We start from the raw sequence: 10610 nt of genomic DNA on the forward strand, positions 1-10610 counted from the left end.
TATTAAAAGCAACAAAGAATCGTGAAAATAAAGGGTGTAATTAATTGTTCACATTTAAATCTTTGTCCTTTACGGAGGGTTTGACTATTCACGATGTTGTAGACTTTTGCATAAGTGACTATTTACTTCTATATTTGATATTTGATATTTTTTTTTTATATGAGATGTAAGATAATAAATAATAATTTATAGATAGATTAATTCATTGTTAATATAATATGTTATTTGTCGTCTTTTTATCTAGTATTAAAATTCACTTGACATTCAATTCAGCTTAGTTCGATTTAAATTTAAATTTTTTTTAATATCTAAACATCTAATTTTTAAATCATTAAACTCATCTCAACTTAAAACTTTTTTACACGTATGACTCATAATTTTTTTAACTCAATACCTCTTTACACTTTTCAACTTTCCATAAATAGATATAAATTCATCTTAACATCTAAACACATCTCTTAGGTGGACCTTACAAAATTCACTTCACCATCTCAACTCTCTATTATTCATAGAGAACTCAACTCAGCTCAACATCTAAAAGCAGTCTAAATTATTAAAAAGTGTTACTTTTTATTTATTTACTAAACATTAATTTTAAATCAAGAAATAATAAAAATAAATAAAGATTAAGGCTGTGTTTGGATGTTGAACTGAGCTCAGTTGAGTTGAGTTCTTTATGAATAATAATGATTTGAGTAGTAAAGAGAATTATGTGAAACTCATCTAAACTGAATTTAAAGTGTATTTAGATGTTAAGATGAGTTTAATACTTTTTATGAGAAATTAAAAAAGGTTGTGGGTCTCATGTGTAAGAAAGTTTTAAGTTAGAATGAGTTTAATAATTTAAGAGTTGAGTGTTTAGATGTTAAATTCAACTTAAAATTAGACTGAATTCAGTTGAACTCAGTTGAGTTCAATAACCAAATGAAGCCTAAAAATAAAATATACAACATTTATTTAAAAATAAATAAGCTAATATATAACAAAATTACGAAAAAAATCAGAAATATAGAAAGAAAAAAAAATTGAAAATTTTTATTTATAATTTGATTTAGAAGAAAATTTTAAAATTTAAATCTTACCAATTAAATTTTATCATTTAAATGATGTGGATGATATGCTTTACATACCAAGTTGAGAATAAAATAATTCAAAAAAAATATATATTTATAACCGTGAATTGTTTAATCGCCACGTAATCTCTTTGAAAAAAGTGAATAAAATATGAGATCCATATGAAAAAAATTAATTTTTTAATAATAGATTCTACTATTTTTTAAAATAATTACGTGACGTTTATGCACTTCATAATTATATGTAGAGTTACTCTAATTAAAAATAATTAAATGTTGCCATATGTTTGGTTTAACTCGTTTGTAGTAAGGGTTTACAAAAACTTGTTTGGCTAAAGGAATCTGAGCAGACTTTTCTCCAACTTTCTGAATGTAATAATAAAAATCAAAATATTATTTTCATTTCTTTGGGAATAAAAGTTTATTTATTTATTTTATTAACCCCTTTATCAAAACAATGATTATTGGCATAAATGTTTACATCTTTCTGTTAAGATTATCTGATCATCTAGTGATTGCTCATAATAAAAAAACTAGTTTGCAATGAGTTGAAATTTATTATTATCTATATAACTTCTCAAGCATCATCTTTATTTTCTATTGAGCTCCAGATGATTACTATTTATTATTTTATTTTATTTTATTGGCATATCTCAAACCTCCACTCCCTGATAAGACATTTTATTGTACTGTATTTATTACCACAATTAATTCACTAGTTTTTTTTACATCAAGAGTATTTAAAAAAGGCTTCTAAATGAAAAGTATTCCTACTATTTATGATTACTAACTCAATAGAAATGTTTTTTTTTTTTTTTACTTATAATTGTTATTGATTTCTCATTATTTGTCTGATTAACTTTTTTTTATTAGTTTACTTATTCTCGTGTATTTCACAGATCAACCACTAGTAATGAGTAGTTTTTATTAGTTTACTGATCCCCTTCCCCCGTGTAAAAAAAAAAGAGTAGTTTGGGAGTATACTTGACATTAAAATGATATATGACCATGTTTAGTTATGATGTATTTTGGTAATTTTGATAATTTTCTTCAGAAAGAATTTTGGTAAATAAGAGAAAAATTTTGTATACTTTTTCTATTTAAAAAAATTCATATTAAAGTCTATGAAAGTAAATAGGCAGAGTTGAAAAGTTATTTGAGTATAATTTTGAAGTGTATTTTTGTTTTAAAGTTTGTAATGATCGTATTGATTTTTTTATATAGATAATTGGATGGTAATTAGATGAAAAGTTGAAATATAAAGGTTGGGACTTAAAAGATGTTTGGTTTAATGTATGGCCACTACCCACCCTTATATGGGCGGATACCTATCCTTTTCGCCCCACTTCCTCGATTGGGCGGAGTGGTCCTATGCTACTCCATCTTCGGCCTTTGTTCGCCTCATTGAGCTCGTGGGTGGATTTTAGAACATAATCATCCGTAAAATCCGCTATAATAATATATAAATTTGCAAATATACTAACCAACGTCGATAGATTTGAAAAAGAATTAACCAAACACAACAGATTTGCAACAATTGAATATGGACAAGCAACAATCAAATCACCAATACAAAAAGACGACGACCGAAATGATCTCTCGACAATTTTTTTTTTTTTTTCTATACCTCAATATTCTTTTCAACGCAAGAGACATAGAGTTGTCTCTCCTACTCTCTTAAACCGAACATAGATTTTGATTTGAAAAGAAAAGTAATCCCAAGTATAAGTGATTATCAAAAAAGCTTAAGAGATACCAATAACCTATCGGAAAACCTAATCCTAACATTTCAATCAGTTGTAAAGAAGAAGGAAAACATAAAAATAGAAGACGAAAGAAAATATAAAAAATAAATGAAGAAGAAGAAGAAGATGATGATAAAGAAGAAGAGCCGAAGAGCTGAGGAATGAGAGGCGTGAGAGATGGAAGGTGGGTAGGTGGCCGGAGAAACAAAAGTGTAAGATACAATGAGGCATATTAGGCTTTCACGCCCGTTACCCTAGTGGGCCGGACAAATTGGGCGAGTGGGCCGGATTGTAGGGACCTGCCCGAGCGCTAGATTAATAAATAAATAAAAAATTTTAAAAAAATTTTTGCTAAACCAATCATATATAATTTAGTGGAAACTTTTTCCAATTTACTCATTATTTTTTGATAAAGCCAAAAGGAAATTGCTTGGCATATGGTACAAATAATAAATTTTTTAAAATAATGCAACATTTAGATAGCAGTAATCTGTAAGGATTCTTAAAAATCCTAAAAGATTATCATGATTAGATACATTTAAATGAAGCGAATCAATATCTATTTAAAACTAGATTCTTCCGCAAAACTTTCAATAAAAACATAAATTTCCTTATAAAAAATAGGAAGTTCACATTTTCATCATCTTAGAAATGTCGTTTTGTTTTTAAATGGAAAAAATAAACTTGATAATTTTTTAATTAAATTTACTGCCATTTATTTTTTTCTAAAATTTTTACGATGAAGTTTTAATGATTTATTTTTTTCTTTCGTTGCGAGAATTTTTAAAGTAAAAAGAATTATTTTATTTTGAAAAAAAAATATGATAAGTTTGTCTTTGCTTAAAATAAAAAGGATAACCAAAACAATTTAGATATTATGTACAAGTTTTATTCCAAAAAAGGGAAAGAAAACCACGATTTATGTGTATTTTATTCACTATCATTTTTATTAATTATATTGTCTCAAATATATTTTACACAATCTAAAAGAAAAAACATTGGGACGTTGGGAAAAAAAAATAGAAAACGGCCAAAAGTATACCCCAGAAAGTTTATATATATGTCCAGTAGTGGTATTATTACATATCCCAAGAATCAGAGTCCTTCCATGGGGGAGAGAGAGGGAGAGATGCAAGGCAAGAGGAGGGAGAGAGGGAGGTAGAGAGCCATGGATCTGAATCTCTGTCATTGTAATTTCTTTTTCTTGCAGTCCTCTAAACAACGGGTTTAAAAAGGTATTCTCAGACTTTCGGAAGAATAGTGAGTGCGTGAGAGAGTCAACCGACCCTACTTTTTGGAGGCATCCATTTGTAAGGCTTCGAAGACTCCACATATACTTGCGTTTTATCTTCCACCCTCTCTCTCTCTCTCTCTCTCCCCTCTTCGCTAGCCTTTCGTTTTCTCTCTCTCTCTCTTGTTTTATTTTCATTTTTCAAGCCCCGGAGCTTCAGCGCTTTTTAGTCAAGCATGCAGAGAAGTAGATAACACTTCTCACTCAAAACTAGGGTTTCTCCCAACCCCCAAACAGTCAGTTTCAGTCCTTCTTTGGACGATTCTGCAGACCAGGGAACTAAAAAAAAAATAGCAGACTTTTAGAGAGAGCGAGAGAGGGATCGAGAACGAAGAGCTAAGCAGTAAATAATAGAGAGTTTGCTTGCCTTCTTTCTCTTTCTTTCTCTCCAGTCTAAAAATCTTGTGGAGAGGGAGTTGGAGACATTTGGCCTTTAATCAGCTCGTCTTCTCTATTCTCTCCCATTTCTATTTTTCCTTTTCTTGAATTCCTATGTACTTGGTTTGCTTAAAAAGGTTATTTTGAGAGTGACCCAGCTCATTTTTTTTTTCTAAGCCCTGTTGTTTTGTGATTTCTGGTTTGGTGTACTGAGAGCGTGATTTTAAGAAAAAGAAGCTACTGATCACTCGATAAGATTTGTAGGGCTGCTTGTAAATTTTGTGTAGAGAGAGAGAGAGAGAAGAAAAAGAAAGCAAATCTATAAAGAGAGGAGAGGGAGAGAGATAAGCTCTTATATATAGCAGAGAAAAGAGAGAAAAAGGACTTCTTTGATGAGTTTTGGGGGTTTCCTTGAGAATACTACTGGCGGTGGCGGTGCGAGAATCGTGGCCGATATCCCTTACAGCAACGGCAACCTCATCCACAACATGCCCGCCGCTGCACTCGCGCAGTCTCGCCTTGTCACTCCGCCTCTCACGAAATCCATGTTCAACTCCAGTCCTGGACTCTCTCTCGGTCTTGTACGGCACCGTACCTTCTCACACTTGGATCTTGTTGCTTTTGATTACCATCGTTTTCTTATTTCTCTTGGGTCAAAAAGAGCTGATCGGGGTGTGTGCTTGTTTGATTTAAAAAAAAAAATTTGGGTTTTTTGTTTTTGTTTTTTTTTTTCTCCAGCAACAACCAAATATGGACGGGCAGACGGATATGGCTAGAATGGCTGAGAATTTTGAGGTTAATACTGGGAGAAGGAGCAGAGACGAAGAGCATGAGAGTAGATCTGGCAGCGACAACATGGACGGCGCTTCTGGGGACGATCAGGATGCAGCCGACAATCCTCCGAGAAAGAAGCGTTACCACCGACACACGCCACAGCAAATCCAAGAACTCGAAGCGTATGATCTGTTTCAAAAAAATATTCACTCTACCAGAATTTGAGTTTATCAGAGAGGTGGTTGATTTTTTCTGCCTTCTTGTTTTCCTTGTTTTAGTCTATTCAAGGAGTGCCCTCATCCTGATGAGAAACAAAGATTGGAGCTTAGCAGAAGGCTTTGCTTGGAAACCAGACAGGTGAAGTTCTGGTTCCAGAATCGCCGTACCCAAATGAAGGTCAGCCCTTACAGTCCCCTTAATTTCTCCATAGCCAAGCAAGAGACTTGCTTAGATCGATGAAACTTGATTTTTCTCCTTTTTTGCACCAGACCCAATTGGAACGCCATGAGAACTCACTGCTCAGACAAGAAAACGATAAGCTTAGGGCAGAAAATATGTCTATCAGAGATGCAATGAGGAACCCGATTTGTTCAAATTGTGGTGGTCCATCAATAATGGGTGAAATTTCACTTGAAGAGCAGCATCTTAGGATTGAGAATTCCCGGTTAAAGGATGAGTTAGACCGAGTCTGTGCGCTCGCAGGAAAATTTTTGGGCCGTCCCATTCCGTCTTTGGCTAACTCAATCGGTCCCCCTCTACCAAGCTCAAGCTTGGAACTTGGAGTAGGGAGCAATGGTTATGGTGTTTTGAGCACTGTGGCCACAACATTGCCACTGGGACCCGATTTCGGTATTGGCATTTCCAATGCTTTGCCAGTGATGCCTCCTGCTAGAACCACCGCTGGCTTTGATAGATCGATCGAGAGGTCTATGTTTCTTGAGCTTGCTCTGGCAGCCATGGATGAATTGGTTAAAATGGCACAGTCTGATGAACCCGTTTGGGTCAGGAGCCTGGAAGGTGGGAGAGAAATGTTGAATCACGAGGAGTATGTGAGAACATTCACTCCTTGCATTGGATTGAAACCTAATGGTTTCGTCACCGAGGCTACTAGGGAGACTGGTATGGTGATTATCAACAGCTTGGCCCTTGTTGAGACGTTGATGGACTCGGTAAGTCATAGTTCTGCGTCAATATTTCTTTGAGCAAAAACTTGTTAAGTGGTATTGCTTGAACTTTTAGTACTTGCATCTTTACTTCGAATTTTATGTACACTTTCTGGAAGAATTAATTTGAGTTGGCTTTGTCATTTTCATAGAATCGATGGGCAGAAATGTTTCCTTATCTGATTGCCAGATCCTCTACAACTGATGTGATATCTAGTGGTATGGGGGGAACCAGAAATGGCTCACTTCAACTGGTAATTAGCTGATGTTGTTCATCTTCCTCAAATACATGCATATATATGTGTATATATATGTATGTGTATTCCTTGTGGTTGTGTTGAATAATGATGTTAATTTTTTTAGATGCATGCTGAGCTGCAAGTCCTTTCGCCTCTGGTTCCGGTTCGAGAGGTCAATTTCTTGAGATTCTGTAAGCAGCATGCCGAGGGTGTATGGGCTGTGGTTGATGTATCCATTGACAGCATCCGAGAAACTTCGGCTGCACCAACATTTGTGAACTGCAGGAGGCTTCCTTCTGGTTGTGTCGTCCAAGATATGCCCAATGGGTACTCTAAGGTAATTACCAAACCACATTTTTACAAGGGTCTGTTTGCTTGTGTATTTTGCAAACGGTCCCTTCAACTTTTCCCTCCATATATTTACATATTATACACATATTTACACCTCTTGATGTGCCTTTGAAAAACTGATTCATGCCTGATCTTTAGTCTCTTTTGAGAGAACAGTTCCTGTTTCCACGTAGTGTTTTGAACAATGAAACAACCACAACTTACGCGTTCCAAGGATTCTTGTTCTTGAAAATTTTTTTCCACACATACTCATGTACTTCGAGTTTTGTAACGCCCACTTAATTAGGGATGTGAACGGATCCACTTGTTTCCTTTGCATTCGTTGTGTTTTCCCAGGTGGGTGTTTTCTCCTTTGGGTCTTTAATGAGTTTGCTGAAGAAACTGCAACTTTAGAGTTTAATTTAAAACATCAGGTCAAAAATCATTTAATGAGTTTGCAGTTCTAAATCATTTAAAATTTAGGCCTCGTTTGGTTATTTAGTTCAAATAAGATGAGATGTTTTATTAAAAGTTAAATAAAATATTATTAAAATATAAATTTTTAATATAATTTTTATATAGATATTTAAAAAAATTAAATTATTTATTATAATTTTATATAAGAGTTTGAAAAAATTATAATAATGAAATGAGATGCTCTTGTGTATCCAATCCGGGCTTTTGACTTTGTACGTGCATCGGATAACTTGATTTATTTGTCTTTGATATTACTCACTAGGTTTCCCTCTTAAGGAATATTTTAAGCACTGTCGCTAATAATCTAAGATTTCCTAATGTCAGTCCTTGACCTGGATGCTTCTTTTCTTTCTGGTCTCAATTCCATTCTCAAGTTTCAACAACAACTGGACTACTTTGCATAATTATATTAATTTAGAAACACCGTACGCCTCCCCCACCCCAAATCGAGGGTAGCACATTATTTTATCAGTAGAAGCTGCCATTGCTCAAATTTCTGTACCCTGGGACACATTAATTTCATATCCCTTTATAAGCAAATCGCATCGTAATCTTCGTCATTAGTTTAATAAAATACGAATTTGATGTTTCTATGCTAATCTTTGATGCTCTTTATCTTCTATATATTATATATATTTGTGATCCTGCATGTGAACTGTTTCCAGCCTTTATAAAAAAGGAGTTTATTTTTCCCATCAGTGTAGACCCTTGAAGTCAAACTCCCAAGACTGGCTATTTTGTTCTTACGTATGACTATCTAGAGTGAGTGGGACACACCTCAATGTCTCCGTATACAGTGCTCACGTCGTTCCTCTAAATCATGCGAGAGTTTTGCCTTTAGCTTTTAAAGCAAATCATTATTTTATGTGTGCCTGAGCTCGAGGTCTGTGTGATATCTTGTCTCTCATGCGTTGAGTTTGAAGCCCCAATCTTTCTTCCGTCATTGACATCATACATTCACTACCATGCACAGATATATGATCATAAGTAGGTTTTTTATTATTAATACAATAAATTTCAAAACCCATCAATAATCCCATTCCCACCTGGGTTTTAACATATGCACGTTATATACGGTATATCACTAAGCAGATGCAAATTCAGCTTGTAATTATTTGGTTATGTTAAAGTGATAGAACACAACTTTTAAGGCGAAAGCTGCTTTTTTGTGGCTGATATCATGATGTAATAATGCATAATATATGCCAAAACAGGTTACATGGGTTGAGCATGCGGAGTATGATGAGAGCGAAGTCCACCAGGTTTACCGACCGTTGTTAAGCTCCGGCATGGGCTTCGGTGCACAGCGCTGGATCGCCAACCTTCAACGCCAATGCGAATGCCTAGCCATCCTCATGTCCTCCGCCGTCCCTACCAGAGACCACGACGGTAAAAATATAAGCAACAATAACCATAGACACCCTTCCAAACTCCACATTGAACAAGAGTACTGACCCAACATATGTTTTCGTGTTTTGGTCCAGCAATAACTGCGGGTGGGCGACGAAGCATGTTGAAGCTGGCGCAACGAATGACCGACAACTTCTGCGCCGGAGTGTGCGCGTCGACGGTGCACAAATGGAACAAGCTACACGCCGATAATGTAGACGAAGACGTCAGGGTCATGACCCGGAAGAGCGTGGACGATCCGGGGGAACCACCGGGCGTCGTACTGAGCGCTGCGACGTCGGTTTGGCTACCGGTTTCGCCGCAGAGACTATTCGACTTTCTACGCGATGAACGGCTCAGAAGTGAATGGGACATATTATCAAACGGCGGACCCATGCAGGAGATGGCCCATATTGCCAAGGGCCAAGATCACGGCAACTGCGTCTCTCTCCTCCGTGCCGGCGTAAGCCCCTCTTTCTATCTCTTATCTCTCTCTCGGATTTTGTCCTTCAACGTCGACGTAGGTGTTGTTGAGGAGGATAATGTAAAGACGCGTATGTCCCCTTGTGGAAAGGTCAAACCATTTTTGTCGTTGAGAGATAAAGGTTAGCCTAAAAGGATTGGTTTGGAATTTGGAAATTGGAAGTCTGGCTCTCTGCTGAGGACGATCTCTGGATCAGAGAAAAAGGCTATACATACACTGTTTGCTTCTTTAACCTTTTTACCTTTGTTTAAAAAGTCAAAATTTTTGGATTTTGGATTTATTTTTTTAAAGTCAAAATGGCGTGATTTGTAAACCTCGTTGAAACCCGAGCGTAAACCATGTGTATTTCTGCAGGCCATGAACGCGAACCAGAGCAGCATGCTGATATTGCAGGAGACATGCATAGACGCGGCGGGATCGCTTGTGGTGTACGCGCCGGTGGATATCCCGGCCATGCACGTGGTGATGAACGGTGGGGATTCGGCATACGTGGCGTTACTTCCCTCGGGATTCGCCATCGTACCCGACGGTCCGGGCTCGCGTGGGTCAGGGGAAACAGCCAGCAACGGCGATGGCCCTCTCAGAGTGAGTGGGTCACTTCTAACGGTTGCGTTTCAGATACTGGTGAATAGTCTCCCCACTGCCAAGCTCACGGTAGAATCGGTGGAGACGGTCAACAACCTCATCTCCTGCACCGTCCAGAAGATCAAAGCAGCTCTTCAGTGTGAAAGCTGAAGGCAAAAGCCAGCTGATAGCCTGATGGGGAAGGAGGGGGGGGTATTGTTAACATGGAAATTTGTATGTGAGTGAGTCAGACTCAGTGTTCATGTGGAGGTGGTTGGAAGGTGGGTGTTGAGTCAAGAACGAACCGCGCGTGGAAACTCCTTGCATGGTGATAAGGACGAGACTGAGAGCTAGCGAGCTCAGCAGTCTTTAAACACAAAGCAAGGGTGGTGGTTCGGGTATTGACTCGGTTTAGCCCATCTTCCCCCGGTTAATTGCCTCCATTTTCTGTTGACTTTTCTGAAAAAATAAAGAACAACTATTTTAAATTAAAAAAAATGTTATTTCTGAATTTTTCAAGTTAATAATCCATTATTAAGCATTTTATTTTTTAAATATTTTACGAATTTTAGATGGATAATGTTATGTATCAGTAAGTATTTATTTTTACATTTTATATAGTTGACGGTGTTTTTTCTTTTTTTGATACGTATGTGATATTATTTTATTCTTTTAAAATTTTTAAAAAGATGGTGGTTCACGC

General features: G+C 36.3%; 1 protein-coding gene and 1 non-coding gene across 2 annotated transcripts; one reads left to right on the top strand and one right to left on the bottom strand.

Annotated features, from left to right (window-relative positions):
- Positions 1-2614: 2614 nt before the first annotated feature.
- On the bottom strand, positions 2615-2752 carry LOC121247930. The gene has a single exon (XR_005937331.1). It is a non-coding gene; the product is annotated as a small nucleolar RNA snoR111 (small nucleolar RNA).
- A 1286-nt stretch (positions 2753-4038) lies between these two features.
- LOC121246588 (homeobox-leucine zipper protein ANTHOCYANINLESS 2-like) lies at positions 4039-10391 on the top strand. Its single transcript, XM_041144766.1, has 9 exons — positions 4039-5068; positions 5226-5443; positions 5540-5657; positions 5750-6430; positions 6577-6678; positions 6788-7000; positions 8685-8859; positions 8955-9322; positions 9698-10391. Exons 1-9 carry the CDS (start codon positions 4880-4882, stop codon positions 10076-10078), a joined length of 2445 nt encoding a protein of 814 aa, XP_041000700.1. The 5' UTR covers positions 4039-4879; the 3' UTR covers positions 10079-10391.
- Positions 10392-10610: the final 219 nt, after the last annotated feature.

The sequence above is a fragment of the Juglans microcarpa x Juglans regia genome, chromosome 1S (assembly GCF_004785595.1).
Source record: "Juglans microcarpa x Juglans regia isolate MS1-56 chromosome 1S, Jm3101_v1.0, whole genome shotgun sequence".
Classification (NCBI taxonomy): domain Eukaryota; kingdom Viridiplantae; phylum Streptophyta; class Magnoliopsida; order Fagales; family Juglandaceae; genus Juglans; species Juglans microcarpa x Juglans regia.